General features: G+C 46.0%; 1 protein-coding gene across 1 annotated transcript in view; it reads right to left on the bottom strand.

Annotated features, from left to right (window-relative positions):
• RALGDS (ral guanine nucleotide dissociation stimulator) overlaps positions 1-17,473 on the bottom strand; it is a 436,172-nt gene extending 418,699 nt beyond the window's left edge. Inside the window, exon 1 of the mRNA XM_086924745.1 lies at positions 17,332-17,473. Within this exon, the coding sequence (XP_086780871.1) occupies positions 17,332-17,349 (18 nt within the window). The 5' untranslated portion in view covers positions 17,350-17,473. The remainder of the gene's footprint in view (positions 1-17,331) is intronic.
• Between the last annotated feature and the right edge of the window lie 5,060 nt (positions 17,474-22,533).

Here is a 22,533-nt window from a genome sequence, read left to right as displayed (position 1 = left end):
ATAGTGTAGGGGTAAAAATTACTATTCTAACTCCAGGGGGTGCAGCAGTAGGGTAAGTGTTGGATAGTGCAGGGGTAAAAATTACTATTCTAACTCCAGGGTGTGCAACAGTAGGGTAAGTATTGGATAGTGTAGGGGTAAAAATTACTATTCTAACTCCAGGGGGTGCAACAGTTGGGTAAGTGTTGGATAGTGTAGGTATGCGTTGTAATGGTATGCGTTGTAATGACTGTGTTGTAATGACATGCGTTGTAGTGGTATGCGTTGTAGTGACATGCGTTGTAATAGTTACGTTGTAATGGTATGCGTTGTAATGGATGTTGCGTTGTAAAAGTTTTGTTGTAAAGGTAGTGCGTTGTAAAAGTTGCGTTTTAAGTGTTGTTTCCCATCAAATGCTCTGAAAGAGCACTTTTCCATAAAACAGACTGGATAACTTATAAAGGAAGCATCCATTTTACAGATTTTTTACAAAAATAAATGAATGTGCAGAAAAAATGTTATAAAGCGCCCACAAAGCACGATTATGTAGCATTTCGCAAAGGAAGATTATATAATTCATTAAACCAGAAGGGCATGATCAGAGTGACACTAGCATGAAGTAAACTTCAACCTGGCTCACGCAGGCCCTCTAGGGGCAGTGTATTCCTTCGGTGGGCATACTTGCCTTTAAGTCTCAAATCTGTCTCAGAGGAGAAAAGGTGGGTCTTGAGAGGGCATGTCATAATTCCTTCTCCGCCCTCTTCTTGGAGCAAAAGCCAGTTGTGACAGGAGTAAATGCCTGCATTCCCTAACTGCGAACTCACCTGAGATGGAATCTCTATTATAGTCCGCTACAGCGGGCTGGACAGGTTGTTAAAGGCCCTGAATCCAAGTTATAGCCCGAGCTGCTGGTAGGCTTCTATAACGAGGCAGAGGTCCTTTAACCACATCCGTGCGGGTAAGATTTACCGCCGGTGCTGAGCCCTTATGAAAATGTGGGTGGTCATGACGGAACGGTTCCGTCATGAGCACAGCTCAACCGATGCTCATGACGGAACCGTTCCGTCATGAGCATCGAAGGGGTTAACAATCAGTATAGCCAGAAGCAGAAGGGCTATAATGCTATTTAAGCATTCCACCCTCTGAGGTTAGCCACCTCATTGTCTTGAATGGAGCTCCCAACACTCTGATGTATTAAATAAACAGTAGATGACTGTACCCATAATGACCTGAGGAGGGCAGTGTTGCCCATACACGCTCTTTTATTACCTTCATGCCCTATCTCCTGTATACTGATATTGTACAGATGTTACACAGATCCCGCATTAAACGCTTTAAAGCCATGATATGCCTTCTACTATTGTCATGAAATTCTTTGTGTGGAATAATGCTCCACTGATAAAATAGATAAATATTTAATCTATTGGTCCTGAAGAAAGAATATTGAATCTTTTGGTCCCGAAGAAGGAATATTGAGTCTATTGGTCCTGAAGAAAGAATATTGAATCTGTTGGTCCTGAAGAAGGAATATTGAATCTAGGAATTTTTAATATATTTGTCCTGAAGAAGGAATATTGAATCTAGGAATATTGAATATATTGGTCCTGAAAAAGGAATATTGAATCTAGGAATATTGAATATATTGGTCCTGAAAAAGGAATATTGAATCTAATGGTCTTGAAGAAGGCTGTCATGTGACATTAACTAAACTGCTGAAAGAAAAATAGTTGTTAAAATGGGTTTGGAAGCGGGGTCAGGTGTAGAGCTAAATTCACAAAGCAGCAATACGTCTTCTTTGCTACATGTAGTTGTGCAGTTTAATGTTTGGTAACAGAACTTGCCCATGGGGGCACATGAGGAAGGGGTGTGAAAGAATGAAACACTTGCTGGTTCATCAGGGCAGAGGCCACTTACAGCAGTATGCATGGAATAAGTATGTCATAGTCTGAGCATTCTTTGTAGATAGATTTATAAAAAAAAAGATAAAAAATAAAATTTTTGAATAACAATTTTTTTCCACACTTTGCAGACTCATACATGCGTGTAAGCTGTGGCATCAATAATATCTACAAGTTTCATTTGTATGTATGCATGTATTATGTATGTAAGTATGTATTTATATGGCATTTCTATAGTGCATACGTAGCCAAAAGTCACAAACTCCATCAAAATAGAGCATGCCTGATACTAAAATACTGCACTGCGACATGCCTGTATTAAAGTATAATAACCTTTTGTTTAGCTACTGCACACCTAACAATTTCTATAACATTGAATGTAACAACAATGCAAGCCCAGAATAATATACAGCACGCCCTGTCTTACAGGGCAGCACAGACACAATAAAAGTAAATTCTGATTTAATACCCTCCTTCCATCCTTTTTGTAAAGCGCTCTGATATCGTTCGGGATCTTGTTCGCGCTATATAAAACTTAATAAATAAAAATAAATACAAAACGCGCACTCACTCCACTAACACAAGAAACACATGTCAACTGAAGAAAGCACGACAACTTCTAAAATAGAACGCAAACATTACTGTAACGCAGCGTACTAGTCACTGTCACAGCGCACACTTTATGCAAACTTCAATATAGAGGTGGGCGAGCCAAGAAATTCACAGGGATGGCCGCGCCAGAGGTGAGCCAAGGATCTGGCTTGGTTATTCGAGCCCGCGCACTTGCCAATCCGAGCCCTGAAAATGTTTGTCTTGTAAATCTTACAACAAACACCATGTAAAATATGATAAGGCATCTTGAAATTTAAAAAAAAGTTTATTTCTTTAACATGTGGACACTTTGACATTAAGATGTCACTTGATAGCTCTGCACTGAGAAGTACGTATTAAAAGTGACAGTTTTAAACATGAACCTAGGACCATTCTTGCCCCAGCCCCACCCTGGGGGCAGCGCCATCACTGAACTAAGAGGCAAGACAGCCGTCACGTGAACCCTGTATCTGGCTCAGATTCTTGTAATACAACATTATAGTCTAATAAATCAAGCGCAATATGCTTTGTACAGCTGGTATTCTGAACTCTTGTATTTGAACATACTTTCATATGTATCTATGAAGAAAACGTAATTTTGGTGACAGAAAAGATTTGCCGGATATCAAACAATTTAAATGGGGAAGCCACAATTTATCCATGTTTTCTCGTTCCACTTTGTATCGTTTTTCGTTTTTGTGAATGCTTTGTTTTTACCTCCTTGTGCATTTTTCTGAGTTTTTATATATAGCACCAACTCTCCCAAAGGTATTGAAGCGCTTTACATGAGCATCAGTTACATTAAACAAGGGCACATTCATGTTTTGTCAGGTAAGGAGAGATTAAGTGGTTTGCTCAGAATCACAGGATGTTGAGCCGACGCAGAGACTGGAACCTGGTTCCCCAGTTCCTAAGATGGCAGCTCTGGCCATAAGGCCACATCCTGGGAAGAGCGAGGGTGGAAAGCAGAAGCAACATGAAAGCGCGGCTCGTCATCGGCTCTAGGTTCAAATGGGACTTCGAGCTGAACCAGAGCCAAGCTTTAGGCTCAAGCCAGGTTTGAGCTTTCAGTGGCTCGCCCACCTACTCCAATGCAACAACTAATAAAACACAGAACACACTAATCTTAAATGGAGCACACACAATATATAAATACAATGGGACCTTTACTAAAATAGGAACCAGACTATTCTGCAATATAGGGGATTTCCTGCTGGAATGCAGTCCACCTTTTACTAAAAAAGAGCATGCATTTAACTAAAATAGAATGCAACCAATGTTGAAATACAGTAGACCCAAAACCAAACAAGCACTGGCACATTTATAAAGTCATTGACTTTCCCAATGCTTGTTTGTAAAGCATTTAAAAAGAAATAACATTCTAAGTCCTGGATGAAAAGCAAACATATATCCTAAAGTATATTGAAACAGAAAATTGAGTTCAATATTTTCAATCTTTATAAATGGGCAGGTTTATTTGACACATGGAGCTCTGAACAGAATTGTAAACATCTGTTGCAGGGTTTCCACCTTTCACATAAGTGAGAGGTCTCTTTACAAGCATTTACAAAATAATGACAGCTGTCTGAAGAAATGTCAGATTTTAAAAGAATATGCTTGTTTTTTGCTTTCATGATTGAGAACTGGAACAAATGCTCCGGACATGTGATGCTCTGCAGCGTCCTGAATAGGAGATGGATGGGCCTCAAGAATTGGAGACATCTTTCCAGTCACTCTAAGTACACCTTCTGCCTCAAGCATTGGCTGAATGAGTGCAGCAGCCTGACCCTCCCCAGCACCATAAATGCTGCCCTTGGGTGCCAAGGCTTTGACTTTCATGCAAGGCAGAAAAAATCGATAAAGTCTTCTCTTTAATTCCGCCTGCCCCATTGCAACTATATGCTTTTGCGGGTGAGCTGACAGAGAGCCAAACTAAACTTGTTGTGGCGTGAGAATACGAGATGGAAGCAGCACATGTAGCGACAGAGAAAGACAAAACTTCAGTGCTTAATTTGTAGACAAAACTTCAGTGCTTAATTTGTAAAATATTAAGTGCCAGGGCTCTGACCAGGAGGCCACTGCAGCTTGCACCACCCATGGCCCTCGTCATAGCTGTCAAAACAGCTCCTAACCATTTCTTTCGCCTGCAGATGCGACAGTTCAGATTATTCCAGGTCCCCAAAGCTAAAGGAAAGGCTGGGGAGGCAGGTATAAGTATTTTTGTTTTATGTATATTGTAATCATAAACAATCGTTGTTCTGCTCATCTCTAAATCAGATGAGCAGCGCCACAATGTGACAGATGGTCCTAAGTGCAGTGTTCGCAATCAAGTGCTGTTGTCGAGCACCAGAAACCAATTGAGTTCCAGTGTTAAGCACCGGGAACCACTGGCTCAAATTAAACACTGCGTAACATGCACTTTCATGTGACCTCAAAGAAAAAGAAAAAAGTAGTTACATGACATGAGCAGTGGAAGGATACAAGTCATTAATCAAAATGGGAGTAAGGATGCTATGCTCCAGGGGAGGGACTCACACAAAAAGAGGAAGGAAAGCCATTGAATAAAAAGTCACTTTAGCCACTGCACCAACGACAGCTACGCCCCTGTGGCGGCCAGGTTCCTGAACACGGCTCAGCATATGGCTGAACATCTACACTGTCCTGACCGCTCTGTCCTCTTCACTCTCACAGTCGCACGGTGTGGTGTTCCACAAACTGCCTGGAGCACCAGGCATTAAAGGCAGAGGTGAGATCCTGGAACGCAGTGCAGAACGGAGGTTGTCAAACTTGGGCTTGTTCATTACAGTGACTTTATGGAAAGGGGAAGTCAAGATAGGGATTGACAGACCATATCTGCCCCCAAACTTGAATATATGACGTTACAACGCAAACAATTACAATGCATGCTTTTACCACACAGTTTTTACATCGCAACTACAATTACATCGCATGATTTCACATCGCATGCCATTACAACGCATTTTATAAAACTACCATTACAACGCATTCCATAGCAATGCATACCATTACAACGCACACCAATACAACATATACATCTTCTGTGCCTCTGTCCAAAACTAAAAAAATGAAAGACTAACTTTACTAAAAAGGCTATTTAATGAAAGAGCGAAAAGGGTTTGTAGACAAGTATTGCTTCAGTGTCTTTCCCCAGATGATGTATCTATTAATTCTGCTTTTACAAAATTTTTAACAATTGCATGGAAAAAATTAGAATGAGATAATATTAATCCTCATACTGACTGTATTCCTGGCCAATCTTTTTAAACTTACGAATTTGTTTTATTCAAAATAGCTCTCACAATGTGTGTGTATAATTTTAAAGACTTACTGTTATCTAAAAAGCATTTTTAATGAGTTATCTTAATCTGAAATGTTCTTAATTGTGTTTTATTTTTTGTAAAGATTTTAAATAATCAAGCAATAAAATTACCATGATCTGATCTAATCTGCCATTACAACATATAATACTTTTAGGGCAACAGTAGGGTAAGTGTTGGATAGTGTAGGGGTACAAAATTACAAATCCCATGTACCCCATAACCCATACCCACCCTAAAACTACACAATCTCCATTCCTTATAAGGGTGTGTAATGGTATGCATTGTAAAGGCATGTATGGTAGGGACATGCATTGTAGTGACATGCATTGTAATGGCATGTGATGTAAAGGCAGTTGCATTGTAATGACTGTGTTGTGAAGGTAATGCATTGTAATGACTGTTTTCTAATGGATGTTTTCCCCAAACTTCAACACTTTAGGACACTTCTGATCAATACACCCAATTTACATAACAAAACTCTCACAGTAGTGGAGCGCACACACCACTGCAGTGCAGGAGTACCTTTAGCAACACCTGGCTTGATACAACACACCTTCTCCATAAAACTCACACCGTGACCAAAATACAGATGTCTGCCATGGAAATAACTGCACCTCCTGTTACACAACATCACACCCATTGCTGAAGTAACATAACCGCTAATAAATATCTTACACCTGCTCCTAAAATACAATCCACTGGTGCATAGCATAACGCACCGTACAACGCACCGCAACGCACACTTCAGTATTGTATAGGATGACCTATTTTATAACACACGCAGCTGAAAACAGCTCCCCCACTTGCAAAATGCAGTGTAACCTACTAAAGCTGAGCCACTGCTAGTGCTGCAAGGCACACTCTCTAATAAGATGCAGGACATCTCAAATAAAAGGCAGTGGACTCACTATTAAAGTGCAAGACGTACATCACGTACCTGTGGCGCACCTCTACCTGATACAGGGCAAGTACTACTAAACCACAGCACATCTGCAACAACAACGCAAGACATTCTATTCTATTCAAGGCACCAGCTACAAAGATGCAATGCAACCATCCCTAAACTGTGACCCACCTCTACATATAATGCAGTGTGACTACTACTAAACCAATTCCAATTCCAAAAATTCTTTATTTCGGCCATATAGGCCATAAAAGATGCAGTAAAATACAAATACATACATTTAAAATACAGTATTAGATACATATAAAAACTCTATACTGGACCAGCGAGGGATAGGGGGTGCAAGGCAGTACCAGTTCCGGAGGACATTTTCTTCCTAATTATCCACGTTGCCATTAAGAATTTTGAAACAGCAAACACAATGTGGCCCAATGTACTGGTTTTCATGACCCTGTAAGCCTGTAAGTACTTCCTGAAGCCCAGGTTCCGGCAAAGCGGTGCTATCCAGTGCTTCCTGGGTCTATGGTAAGCATGGCATACAAACATTATATGTAGGTCATCTTCATCATGGGCATTGCAGTAAGGGCAGAGTTTGTCACCCCCTATTGACCATTTGCAGGTAAATGTTTTAGTGGGGAGTGTGCCGAACCTCCATTGCACAAACAATTTCCTCGCCAGGACAGGGAAGATAAAATCCATAAAAGGTTCGAAAACATAAGAATTTTTGGATTCCATAAAACGTGCCGTCAGGGTGCCACTATTATAAGCATTTTCCATATGAGACAAGTTCTTATTCTTATACATCTGGGCCAGGGTTTTGCGGGTAATCCTTTGACAGCCTTGGGCTGGATCATCCCATAAGTCTGGCAAGTTCAAACTGAGCAATTCCGTCTTAATAAAAGCCAGCCAGGGAATTTTGTTGTTGCCATTCAAGCTCATTACATGAATGAGGTCCTGTCTGTAGTGGTACAGTTCATCATTAGTCCATATCCGGTGCCAGAACTTCACGGGTTTGGACAGAAGATCGTCAGCAATGGAGGGAAGACCCAAATCTAGTCTTAGGGGCAGGAGTGGCGTGCCTTTCGGGAGACCAAGTAGGCGTCTTAAGAAACTGTTTTCCACTCCTGCCAAAGCCTTCCCTGCTTTGTGTCCCCATAACTCGCTACCATACATGGCTGCTGCCTTGGCTTGGGACCTATATGTTTCCAGGGCCGGGCTTACAGGCTTAAAGGTGGACTTATTAGCCACCTTCAGCATTGCACCCGGTAGCTGAGACAGTTTTACCCTGGATCTAGCTATCTGGCTGTCCCATGAGAGGTTTTCCTGGAGTGTTACCCCCAGATATATGAAGGCCGAGACCCTCTCAAGACTAACTTCCCCCAGTGTGGGATTGGGTCTGGTTTTGGAGGGGGGATTGAAGATCATGAACTTGTTCTTTTCTGTGTTCACCTCCAGCCCGTGTTGGCGACAGAAAAGACCAAAACCGTTCACGATCCTCTGAATCCCCATAGGGGATTTGGAAAGCAGGAGGGTATCGTCAGCAAACATTATTGCCGGGACCCTCCTGCCTGCCAGGAGCGGGGCATCATTGTCCTTGACGTTATCAAGATGTAATATAACGCTATTGATGAAAAGACAGAAAAGGGTCGGCGCCAGGACACAGCCCTGTCTGACTCCTCTAAGGACTGGAAATCTGGACGAAAGCTTGCCATCCCTCCCGCACCTCATTTGTGCATAGTTGTTCTCATGCAACCTGATGATAATGCTGAGTAGCTGAGGGGGTACTCCTAGCTTTTCCAAAACCTCCCATAATTTCCTTCGAGGGACTAGATCGAAGGCTGACCTCAGATCCATGAAGACCATGTACAGTCTTCCCCCCTCTAACGTCACCGTCTTCCAATAGAGGAGGAGGAGGCGGAAGATCTGGTCCATGGTCGACGTGTTCTTTCTGAAGCCAGCCTGGAGGGGGCTCATGATGTCGTTGTCCTCCACCCAATCCAGCAGATGGTTTAGAATGAGGCGCGCAAAGAGCTTTTGGGGTACATCTATTAGGCTAATGGGCCTGTAGTTGGCCGGGAGCAGAGTGGACCCCTTCTTGTGAATCGGTACAATCTCTGCCCCCAGCCAAGACCCAGGTATCGCCATACCTCCTAAGATGGCATTAAAAAGAATAAGGAGGTACGGACCCCAGATGTCCGGATGATGCCTAAAGAGATCCCCGGGTAGCTTATCCAGACCCGGCGCCTTCCCCAACGATAAGTGCTCCAGCGCAGCCTCTACCTCTCCTAGGGATAGTTCCAGGGCTGAGTCCTGAGAGCCTATGGGCACTGACAGGGCTCTATCTGGGCAAGTATTAGTGTCTTGATAGAGTGCCCCAAAGTGAGCCTCCCAAACCCCGGGGGCAATGTTGGGTTCAATTGCTTTCTTAAGTTCCCCCATCCCATTGTTTACCAGGGCCCAGAATTTCCTGGAGTCCCTGGCTTTTAGGGCATCATGAAGGTCCTGCCAGTGGTTCCAGTCCCACTCGGTCCTGGCGTTTGCCATCACTGATTTATACTCCTTCCTGAGGTCACGTACCTGGGCCTTATTTGACCCCTCCTTAATTGCGGCAATAAGCTCAGATTTGGCTGCCCTACAGGAGGAGGTGTACCAGGTGGGAACATGGGTCTTTTTCTTTCGGATTGGCACCACCGGGTGAAATACCTCCGCCAGATCCCTCACTAGTTCCTGGTGTATGCTACCCAGTTTCTCGTTATATTCTGGGGTTCGTGGTTCATTTAAAAGCACATCCACCTCCATGAACCTTGGGAGTGCCAACCCATATAACTTATTGATAGCATCTTCTGAGCTCAGGAGCTTTCCCCACTTGACCCGACGCCTATTTGTTGTAAGGAGCAACTCTCCCATGTCTTCTCCACCATCTTCTACGGGCAGGCCCACTGGGGGCAGGGGCTGCTGGATGTTTAAGCAGAGGGCATTGTGGTCACTATCTGACCTATTTATTACCCTAAAGTCAAGGACTTTTGACCAAATTGTAATATCTACCATGATGTAATCTAGCCTCGACTCATGGCCCCTTCTATTGAAAGTACACACCGAGGGGGTGTCGGAAGGGGTACGGCCATTACAAGCCCTCAGTGCGAAGTTCAAGGTGAGGGACATGAGTTGTATTGCTAGAGGGGACCAGACTTTAGGGTGGGGTGAGGACGAGGGTGGTACCCCCCAATAGTCATCCTCAGCAGTGAGGGCACCCTCCAGTAGGCCTTCCAAGGGTTCAAAGTGACAGTTGAAGTCTCCTCCCAGCACTACCTTAAAGTCTCCTGGCAGTTGACCCAGGAAGGAGGACAAATCATTTAAGGTGGGTGACTCATTTGGCGCAGCAACTGGTCGCGAGTAGACATTGACAATGGCCCACGATGGTTTGACAGGCCATGTGAGCAATACACACTGGATGTCCTGCGAGAACGTATGCACCTGTTCCGCCTGGCACCCAGTGTGACTCGCTATCCAGATTGCCAAGCCTCCTGACGGCCTCCCCCTCCCACTCCATTTAGCAGGGATTTCAAATATTTCGAACCCTCTCCTGATTTGGGGTTCCCTCGCCCATGTTTCCTGAAGAAGGAGGATATCGCTGGTACCTAATAGGTGATCCCACTCCGGTGTGCCTACCTTGTTTGCGATTCCTGCCACATTCCAGGAGAGAATTCTCAACCCTGGATCTTGCGGTAGTGCACCTTGACCTCCAATAGGAGGTGGTGCAGTGACTGTGGGGGGATATGAGTCTGACGGAACAGTATTACAGACCATGGTGATGGGTGGACCATCCACCTCCACCTCCATAGTCTGTAAGCTGTGATCATACCCAGTGTTAGGTGATGACCCCTGCTGGCCCAGAGTATCATCCTGAGTAGCCATTCGTTCTTTGACGGTATCCTGTGGGCCACACTCAGTTACAGGGGCAGCACTCAATCCCACCCAACTTTGCACCTCACCCACCAGCTTTCCAGGGCCGAGGAAAGTCTCCCCAGTTTGTGGTCAGTCAACTTGGTCTAGGCATGAAAATCTATTGTAGTGTGTGATATTGACCGGTACAGGTGGTAGGTAATGCTTTGGTCTATAACGTGAGCCGTCTACGGCAAAGCCTACTCTAGTCCACCCCTTCTCCCTCCCCACCTCTGTATTGCAAACATTTGGGTAGAAGTGTGAGAGGGGTACTAGTTCAATGTTGGACTTATCAGGCCTTACGAGCCAGTTGCAGATGTAGTTGGCGACATGTGGGCTTTTGAAACTGACAATAATGCAATCCCCTGCCCTGTTCTTTGGGGTATGGCCAATCCATGGGATCCTCCTGACCATCAGAACCTCACCTTTCAGATTTGGGGGCAGAGGCCTGTTAATACTGAGCCAACTTATGACCTTGTTGCGTAGAGAGTCCTGGGGCTCCCTTGTGTCACCAGTTAGCTCCGGTACTCCCACCATGATTGCCGTGTATGGTACTGCTTCTGGGGGCAGATTAACCACCCTCCGCCTATCATGGGGGGTATTAGTGTTGCCAGTGGGACCATTAGTAGAATTCTCAACTCCCCTCGACTGAGGAGCAGGAAGTGGCTTAGATCTTCTGGGGGCCGGAACAGGGGGCCTAGGCGTTGGGGGTGGCAAAGGGTGCGTTTGAGGGGCAAGCGCACCGTTTGTGCTGCGAGGGACCAGATTTAGGTCCTGGGTCAGTGCAGCAGACGACGGTCTGTTCCCAGATGGGTCCCGGGGGACTAAGAGAGCATTTGTGGCTGACCCATGGCTGTTCCTTTTGTGAATATTTTCCAAAGCCTTGAGTCTAGCCTCTATAGCATCCAATTTGTTCGAGATAGGACTCAGCAAGTTCTTAAAAGTGTGTGTGAGTGAGTTGATTATCATGTCAGTGCTATTGGAAGTTACCCCACCGAAAATAAATGGACCCGAGTGCGATGGTAAGGCCGTGGCTACTGGGGAGCCTATGTGGTCCGACCTAGCCCCTGGTGAACTGAGTTCAGGGGAGGCCGAGGTGTCTGTGCTGATATCCAGATTTAACTCAATTGAATCAACTTTAGCCCTTTTTGCCTTCTTTGGTTTCCTCGACCTTTTCCTTTTTGGCGGTTGTTCCACTCCACTAGTTGCTGGCTCTGTAAGCAGGACAACCTGACTCACTTCCTGCAACTCTATTCCCGTGTTGACCGGAATAGAAGAGTTGTCAGAGCTCCCGGATGGCCGAGGGGAGTCACTATCCCTCTGGGGGATTGATGGAGTTCTTAGCTGCTGGAGAACCGACTCAATGGTCTGATCGATACTGTCCATTAGTAACATATGGGTGGCATCCAGTAGTATAGGCGTACTAACATCAGTAGAAAAAGTATCCCCGGGGTCCAATGTCACGCTTTCAGGTCTCAGCTCCAGGTGTGATTCTGTGACTGACTGACATTTGTTGGCTAGAGCACTCGCCTTTGGGAAGAATTTTTCCAGTGTACTTGAAGACTGTTGAGCGGATTTACTCCTTGAAACCCTGGTCGCCATTATGGGGTTCAGCGGAAAGGGGCTGTGGGGCAGGAGGCGTCAGAGGGGTGGCCCGGTCCGGTCTCTGCCGGCCTCTAACGGCCTAGAACGGCCCGCTCTTTGCCCGGTCTTCGCCCGGCGGACGCCCGCGCGCGTCCCGCGATGCGCGTGTATGGGGGTGGAAATATGGTTGAATCGAGCTGGGAGGCGTGGCCAGCCGGGAAGAGTCCCAGGTGCGGCGTCTCAGCAGCCGCTGGGATACCTGGGACTCGCAGTCCCGCTGTGCCGTTAGGGTCCGTCCACGTCCCTCTTCTGTTCAGAGAAATCCCCACTGGAGCCTCCTGTGATGTTCGGAATCCTCTGGTGCTTCTGAGCCTTCGAGCGGCACCCGCGGAGCGGGGGCCGCGAGGCGTGGTTTTCAACACAGGGGAGAGGCGCGGCCAGCCGGGAAGAGTCCCAGGTGCGGCGTGTCAGCAGCCGCTGGGATACCTGGGACTCGCAGTCCCGCTGCGCCGTTAGGGTCCGTCCACGTCCCTCTTCTGGACAGAGAAATCCGAACTGGAGCCTCCTGTGTTGTTCGGAATCCTCTGGTGCTTCTGAGCCTTCGAGCGGCACCCGCGGAGAGGGGGCCGCGAGGCGCGGTTTTCAACACAGGGGAGAGGCGCGGCCAGCCGGGAAGAGTCCCAGGTGCGGCGTCTCAGCAGCCGCTGGGATACCTGGGACTTGCAGTCCCGCTGCGCCGCTAGGGTCCCGCACTACTAAACCACAGCGCATCTGCTCCAGAAATGCAATGCAATCATCACTGAACTGTGGCGCACCTCCACATATAATGCAGTGTGACTACTACTAAACCACAGCGCATCTGCTCCAGAAATGCAATGCAACCATCACTGAACTGTGGCGCACCTCCACATATAATGCAGTGTGACTACTACTAAACCACAGCGCATCTGCTCCAGAAATGCAATGCAACCATCCCTGAACTGTGGCCCACCTCTACATACAATGCAGTGTGACTACTACTAAACCACAGTGCATCTGCTCCAGAAATGCAATGCAGCCATCCCTGAACTGTGGCCCACCTCTACATACAATGTAGTGTGACTACTACTAAACCACAGTGCATCTGCTCCAGAAATGCAAGACAACCATCCCTGAACTGTGGCCCACCTCTACATACAATGCAGTGTGACTACTACTAAACCACAGTGCATCTGCTCCAGAAATGCAATGCAGCCATTCCTGAACTGTGGCCCACCTCTACATACAATGCAGTGTGACTACTACTAAACCACAGTGCATCTGCTCCAGAAATGCAATGCAGCCATTCCTGAACTGTGGCCCACCTCTACATAAAATGCAGTGCAACTACTACTAAACCACAGCGCATCTGCTCCAGAAATGCAAGACAACCATCACTGAACTGTGGCGCACCTCTACATACAATGCAGTGTGACTACTACTAAACCACTCAGAAAAGGGGGTGGTGATGGACAGAGTATCTGAATTAAACAGAACACTCATACCCAGTCAACAGATCAGGGCTTGATCCATCACCGTTTTTTAGCTCACTGCACCATCCCAGCTCAGAACCTGGCTACATGCAAATTAGTCTGTCTCTGGCCCAGTGCATCATGGGAACAGGGCAGACCAAACTACCAAGCCAATTCTTATACTGGGAAGGAAACAAGCTTACGGGGACCAGTTTCTGGCATTACAGCCGTCTTCGGCCCAGCTTGCTTGAATCCTGATGGTGCAATGAGCAAGGGACTCACATCTGAGTATACCCTTCCACGCTTATGGTGGACAAAACGATTCAGAAAAGGGGGTGGTGATGGACAGAGTATCTGAATTAAACAGAACACTCATACCCAGTCAACAGATCAGGGCTTGATCTATCACCGTTTTTTAGCTCACTGCACCATCCCAGCTCAGAACCTGGCTACATGCAAATTAGTCTGTCCCTGGCCCAGTGCATCATGGGAACAGGGCAGACCTAACTACCAAGCCAATTCTTATACTGGGATGGTGCAGTGAGCTAAATAACGGTGAACCTCTACATATAATGCAGTGCAACTACTACTAAACCACAGCACATCTGCTACAGAAATGCAAGACAAACATCAGTGAACTGTGGCGCTCCACTACATATAATGCAGTGCAACTACTACTAAACCACAGCATATCTGCTCCAGAAATGCAAGACAAAAATCCATGAAATGTGGTGCATCGTTACCTACAAAGCAGTGCAGGTATTACTTATCAACAGAGCATCTGCTACTGAAAAGCAAGACAACCATCACTGAACTGTGGCGCACCTCTACATATAATGCAGTGCAACTACTACTAAACCACAGCGCATCTGCTCCAGAAATGCAATGCAACCATCACTGAACAATGAGGCACCTCTATTTATAATGCAGTGCAACTACCACTAAACCACAGCACAACTGCTACAAACATGGAAGACAGCCATCACTGAACTGTGGCGCACCACTACATATAATGCAGTGCAACTACTACTAAACCACAGCACATCTGCTACAGAAATGCAAGACAGCCATCACTGATCCATGGGGCACCTCTATATATAATGCAGAGCAACTACTACTAAACCACAGCACATCTGCTACAAACATGCAAGACAGCCATCACAGAGCTGTGGCGCACCTCTACCTATAATGAAGTGCAACTACTACTAAACCACAGCACATCTGCTACAAACATGCAAGGCACCCATCACTGAACTGTGGCACACTTCTACCTATAATGCAGTGCAACTACTGGTAAACCACAGCGCATCTGCTACTGAAATGCAAGACAGCCATCACTGAACTATGGAGCACCTTTATATGTAATGAGAATGAGAGGCAGACCCCTAGGTCCTCCGCCTCTGATGCGTCCTAGGAGGGTCTACACGCCCTGAGAATGAGAGGCAGACCCCTAGGTCCTTCACCTCTGATGCGTCCTAGGAGGGTCTACACGCCCTGAGAATGAGAGGCAGACCCCTAGGTCCTCTGCCTCTGATGCGTCCTAGGAGGGTCTAAACTCCCTGAGAATGAGAGGCAGACCCCTAGGTCCTCCACCTCTGATGCGCCCTGGGAGGGTCTACATACCCTGAGAATGAGAGACAGATCCCTAGGTCCTCCGCCTCTGATGCGTCCTAGGAGGGTCTAAACACCCTGAGAATGAGAGGCAGACCCCTAGGTACTTCGCCTCTGATGCATCCTAGGAAGACCTACATACCCTGAGAATGAGAGACAGACCCCTAGGTCCTTCACCTCTGATGCGTCCTAGGAGGGTCTACACGCCCTGAGAATGGGAGGCAGACCCCTAGGTCCTCCGCCTCTGATGCACCCTAGGAGGGTCTACCCTCCCTGAGAATGAGAGGCAGACCCCTAGGTCCTCTGCCTCTGATGTGTCCTAGGAGGGTCTAAACACCCTGAGAATGAGAGACAGACCCCTAGGTCCTTCACCTCTGATGCGTCCTAGGAGGGTCTAAACACCCTGAGAATGAGAGGCAGACCCCTAGGTCCTCCGCCTCTGATGCGTCCTAGGAGGTCTACACACCCTGAGAATGAGAGACAGACCCCCAGGTCCTCCGCCTCTGATGCGTCCTAGGAGGTCTACACACCCTGAGAATGAGAGACAGACCCCCAGGTCCTCTGACTCTGATGCGTCCTAGGAGTGTCTACGTACCCTGAGAATGAGAGGCAGACCCCTAGGTCCTCCGCCTCTGATGCGTCCTAGGAGGGTCTACGTACCCTGAGAATGAAAAGCAGGCCCCTGTGTCCTTGGCCTGCGATGTGTCCTAGGAGGTTCTACGTACCCTGAGAATGAGAGACAGACCCCTAGGTCCTCCACCTCTGATGCGTCCTAGGAGGTCTACACACCCTGAGAATGAGAGACAGACCCCCAGGTCCTCTGACTCTGATGCGTCCTAGGAGTGTCTACGTACCCTGAGAATGAGAGGCAGACCCCTAGGTCCTCCGCCTCTGATGCGCCCTAGGAGGGTCTATGCCCTCTGAAAATGAGAGGCAGACCCCTGTGTACTTCGCATGTGATGCCCCCAAAGGAGGGTCTATGCACTCTGAGCAGGCCCACTTTAGCGCTGGTGGCAGCCAGTGCGGCAATGTTTGTTGGCGCCCCCCATCCGTGGTGGAGGTGGTGCCCCCCTCCACCACCTTTTATCAGTGCCCCTCAAGACACCATGACCACTCTCTTTCAGGTGCATTTAATTATATAGCGCCACTCATACCAGTGTAGGGTGTCAGAGCACTTTGCTTCACACACACATTACACAGAAACAATCAATCATACATGTGTATAGGAAATGTTACATAAGCCAGAGGCCTGCAGGGTGTAGGAGTGACATGCCATCCATACTGGTAGGCAGTGTAGTTTAAAAGTGATTGGTCTGGAGAAGCACAAGCTAAGAATTAAAAATTGAACATTTTAATGCTAAGAATCGATTTCTACCCAAATGAACCCTTTTTGCTGCATCAATCTATGCTCTAATCTATACTTTGCAGCGCGCATGCAATACTCTGATCAAAGCTAAATACTCACAGTTCTATATTAGCATTTTAACTAATAAACTGCAAGCAACAAAAAGAGGACTCTTAGAAAAGCAGTAACCCACTGACCTATCTACATTATATGCACTTTGTGATCTATATGGTACACGCTCCTTGCAGCAGGCACGTTTACCTTCTGTGCTATTTTATAATCAGTCAAAACCTCAAATAGACAAAACGTAATCGCCGGAGGTATCCTGACGTTTGCACTGCTGCCTGGAAATTGTTGGAGGCAAGGAACGCGGTAGCAGGTGCTTTAGGGAAAACGTCCAAACTCGGGGACTCCTGATGTTAGCACCCGGTGCGGTGGCACCGGTCGCACCGCCCCAGAGCCGGACCTGAGAATGAGAGGCAGGCCCCTGAGTGTGCAGCGACCCGCGCTATACACGCTGATTGTGCCACCCCCGGCCCGCTCTGTACCGGCTCCAGCAGTCGCTCTGCCCACTCCGAGACACGCGTTGCCACACACCACTCGGGGGCCCACCCCCTCCCCCGCGCTCCCGCCCACGCACACCTACCTGCGTCTCGAGCATCATCCTCCCCCGGTCATCCTTTCGGGGGGCCTCCGGATAGAATGGGGCTCCAGCGAGGGTCCCTCGCGGTTGGGGGCTCCTGGATGCCCGTCGTGGGTTTAGGGGGCGCCGTCCTGCCCTCCACGAGCGCGCAGTCCTGGTGGGTAGAGCGCTGCTCCTTAAGGTTCTCTGCCCATCCAGCCCTCCACGAACCCCAGTTTTGTTGGTCCAAGGGGTGCCCCTCAGGGTACCAAGCCCATGTATCCCTCCAGGAACACCCAGCCTGGTTGGTTTTAGGGGTGCCCTTCAGCGCTATAGGCCCTCCGAGACCTCCCACTCCTGTTGGGTCTAGGGGCGCCCTTCAGAGCCCGCGGCCTCCCGCAGTCATAGGGTGCGCCTGGCAGGGGGGAGGGGTGCTGCCCGCCCCAGGGGTGAAGTCATTGCTTCCGGAGAAGGCTGGGGGTGGGGAGTCTGTCTGAGACCCCCCTGCCCATGGATGGCACTGGGAGGACCGCGGTGACAACAAAGCTGCAGGCTCCGGGGGCAGGCAGAGGGCACTGGGCGAGGGCGGCCCGGCTCCTTATCAAGGGCGGCTGGCACAGTCCCCTCAATAAAATGTCATTTCAAGAGAATTGCTCCCGGGCGCTGGCACCGTGCCCCCGAAAATGTCGCGTTATTTCTGGAATGTGCTCCGCGGGGAGGGGGCAGAGGGCATCCAGCGGGGTGGGCAGGTGTCCCTCCGCGTGGGCAAGGGTTGGGGGGGGGGGTCCAGAGGAAAGGGACGGTTCCCGGAGTGGGGGTCCTCGCAGTGGCTGTGTTGCCTCGCTCCCTCTTCCGAGCACAGGCGCGACAAAGGCATTCTTCGGCACCGGTCTCCTTCAGAGGGGCCCCCACCAGGAGGGCCCCCCAGGGCTGCTCACCCCACCGTGAGCTGCTCCTATCCGGGGCCCCATGGCCGAGGCGGGGTGGCAGGGAGCGGCCGGGGACCAGCTTTATAACAAATGCATTCACTATCGCGGGCCCGTGCCTGGGAATACAGCTCCGGCTGCTCTGAGCTCAGCGAGACTGCTGCTGAGGAGGGGAGGGGCCAGGGAGGCCTGCAGCAGCATCTCAGCTTTCAGCAGCAGCGCTCATGCTGAGGATGGAGGGGCAGGTGAAGGAGAGAGGGGCATCTACAGCTCATAGAAGCCCGATGTGAGGAGCGGGGGGGGGGGGGGGGTCAGGGGGGCCTGCAGCACTGTCCCATCTCACAGCAGCAGCACTTATGCTGAGGATGGAGGGGTAGAGGGACAGGAGGAAGCCTGGTGGGGCTAGAGGGGCAGGTGAAGAAGGGAGAGGCATCACGGGCCTAGAGAGGGGCAGAAGGGCAAGTCAGGACACCGACAGCATCTGAGCTTACTCCAGCAGCAATCATTTCAGCAGCACTTACTCCAGCAGCACTTACTTCAGCAGCACTTACTCCAGCAGCACTTACTCCAGCAGCACTTACTCCAGCAGCACTTACTGTGCTGAGGGCAGGAAGGAAAAGTGGGGGCAGTGCGGATTGACTACAGGTCAGACACGGGCAGGGCAGTGAAACCTGCACCATCTCGGCCTACACCAGGAGCGGTACACAGTCAAAATATCGAGACAGAATATCGACCCTAAGGTAAGTAATATCGATATTCTTTATATCGATGTAAGTCATATCGAAGTTAGGAATATCGATAGCATATATATCGATGTAACTAATTTCGATGACACTAATATCGATATTTGTATTCTTTTTTTGTTTTTTATTATGTATGTGTTATATGTTTTAGTTAAGTATTTAAAATAAATTATATTATATGTGTATTAATTGTATATATTAATACATTTATTTATAAGTAAATTATATGTTTTAGTACCGGAGCGGTTGTGAGTTTATAGGGGAATAGGGTGGGAAGTAATTTAATTGTAATTATTAACATATTTCTTTATGTATAATTTATTTTGTAATTAATTATTAATTGGCAATTAATTATTTTAATTGATAAATTATTTATATAATTGGTTATTAATGTTAATTTTAATTAAATGTTATGTTTTAGTACCGGAGCGGGTTGTGGGTTTATAGGGTAATAGGGTGGGAAGTAATTTATTTGTAATTAATAAAATATTTATTAATGTATAATTTATTTTGTAATTAATTATTAATTGACAATTAATTATTTTAATTGATAAATTAATTATTTAATTGGTAATTAAAGTTAATTTTAATTAAATGTTATGTTTTAGTACCTGAGCGTGTTGTGGGTTTATAGGGGTATTGGGTGGAAAGTAATTTAATTGTAAATATTTAATTATTTATAAATCTTTAGTTATGGATAATTAATGTATTAAATAATTATTAATTGGTAAATATTTATTTTAATAGATATTTATTTTTTAAATTGTCAATTAATATTTGTAATTTGTAAATATTTTTTAATAACTAGAAAAATTAATTAAATAATTGTTAAACATTTTTATTTAAAAATATTACTTTGTATAATGTATTTTAATTTTTAATATTGATTTAAATTTAAATAATATTTTATTGTTATGATAAATCATTTATTCTTTAATATGTATTATTTGGTGAGTAATATTTAATAATTATTATTTATTGGTGTTTGTTGTTAATTTATTGTCAATAAATTATTCAAATGTAATTGGTTTTATTAATTATTAATTGTTTTTAATTGATGTTGATGTATTTGAAAAATAATTTATACATTATTTCAAATATAAACGTTATTTAGAAGTATGTTAAAATAAAAATCTATGTTATTAAACGCTTTCCCTACTGTTGCACCCTTTGGAGTTGGAATAGTAATTTTTCCCCCTACGCTATCCAAAGCTTTCTCTACTGTTGCACCCTTTGGAGTTGGAATAGTAATTTCCCCCCCTACGCTATCCAAAGCTTTCCCTACTTTTGCACTCTCTGGAGTGGGAATAGTAATTTTACCCCCTACACTATCCAACGCATTCCCTACTGTTGCACTAATTGGAGTGGGAATAGTCATTTTGACCTACCCGCTATCCAACGCTTTCGCTACTGTTGCACCCACTGGAGTGGGAATAGTAATTTTTACCCGCACGCTATCCAACGCTTTCCCTACTGTTGCATTCACTTGAGTGGTAATAGTAATTTTTACCTTTACGCTATCCAACGCTTTCCCTACTGTTGCACTCACTGGAGTGGGAATAGTAATTTTTACCTTTACGCTATCCAACGCTTTCCCTACTGTTGCACCTTTTGGAGTTGGAATAGTAATTTTTCACCCTACACTATCCAACGCATTCCCTACTGTTACACTAATTGGAGTGGAAATAGTCATTTTTACCTACCTGCTATCCAACGCTTTCCCTACTGTTGCATCCACTGGAGTGGGAATAGTAATTTTTACCCGTACGCTATCCAACGCTTTCCCTACTTTTGCACTCACTGGAGTGGGAATAGTAATTTTTACCCACCCGCTTTCACTATTGTTGCACTCTCTGGAGTGGGAATAGTAATTTTAACCCCTGCACTATCCAACACTTTTCCTACTGTTGCACCCACTGGAGTGGGAATAGTAATTTTTACCCGTACGCTATCCAACGTTTTCCCTACTGTTGCACTCACTGGAGTGGGAATAGTAATTTTTACCCACCCGCTATCCAACGCTTTCCCTACTGTTGCACTCTCTGGAGTGGGAATAGTAATTTTACTCCCTACACTATCCAACGCTTTCAATACTGTTGCACCCTTTGGAGTTGGAATAGTATTTTTTACCTTTATGCTATCCAACGCATTCCCTACTGTTGCACCCTTTGGAGTTGGAATAGTAATTTTTCCCCTACGCTATCCAAAGCTTTCCCTACTGTTGCACTCTCTGGAGTGGGAATAGTAATTTTACCCCCTACACTATCCAACGCATTCCCTACTGTTGCACTAATTGGAGTGGAAATAGTAATTTTTACCTACCCGCTATCCAACGCTTTCCCTACTGTTGCACCCACTGGAGTGGGAATAGTAATTTTAACCCCTACACTATCCAACACTTTTCCTACTGTTGCACCCACTGGAGTGGGAATAGTAATTTTTACCCGTACGCTATCCAACGCTTTCCCTACTGTTACACTCACTGGAGCGGGAATAGTAATTTTTACCCACCCGCTATCCAATGCTTTCCCTACTGTTGCACTCTCTGGAGTGGGAATAGTAATTTTACTCCCTACACTATCCAACGCTTTCCCTACTGTTGCACCCTTTGGAGTTGGAATAGTAATTTTTGCCTTTACGCTATCCAACGCTTTCCCTACTGTTGCATTCACTGGAGTTGGAATAGTAATTCTTACCCGTACGCTATCCAACGCTTTCCCTACTGTTGCACTCACTGGAGTGGGAATAGTAATTTTTACCCACCCGCTATCCAACGCTTTCCCTACTGTTGCACTCTCTGGAGTGGGAATAGTGATTTTACCCCCTACACTATCCAACGCTTTCCCTACTGTTGCACCCTTTGGAGTTGGAATAGTAATTTTTACCCTTACGCTATCCAACACTTTCCCTAATGTTGCACTCATTGGAGTGGGAATAGTCATTTTTACCTACCCGCTATCCAACACTTTCCCTACTGTTGCACTCACTGGAGTGGGAATAGTAATTTTTACCCACCCGCTATCCAACGCTTTCCCTACTGTTGCACTCTCTGGAGTGGGAATAGTAATTTTACCCCCTACACTATCCAACGCTTTCCCTACATATGCACCCTTTGGAGTTGGAATAGTAATTTTTACCCTTACGCTATCCAACGCTTTCCCTAATGTTTCACTCTTTGGAGTGGGAATAGTAATTTTTACCTATTTGCTATCCAACACTTTCCCTACTGTTGCACCCTATGGAGTTTGAATAGTAATTTTTAGCCTTACGCTGCCCAATATAATTTGTATTTATTTATGTATTTTATAATATTTTTATTATGTTACATAATGTTGTGTTTAATTAATTTTTTAAATATTGAAAGTATATTTCATTGTTTTTATGTATTAAATATAAATATTTATTATTATTTATGTTATTATTTTATGAGTGTTGATGTATTTGTAATATATAGTATTTGTTAACATTTGTAAATTAATAAAAAAAATAATAAATATTATAATTAATTAAATATATATTACATATTATATGTTTAATTTTAATTAAATGTTTAACAT

Source organism: Lissotriton vulgaris, chromosome 5 (assembly GCF_964263255.1).
Source record: "Lissotriton vulgaris chromosome 5, aLisVul1.2, whole genome shotgun sequence".
Lineage (NCBI taxonomy): Eukaryota > Metazoa > Chordata > Amphibia > Caudata > Salamandridae > Lissotriton > Lissotriton vulgaris.
Note: the sequence above shows the minus strand (reverse complement) of the source record. Positions and strands in the feature narration are given on the sequence as shown.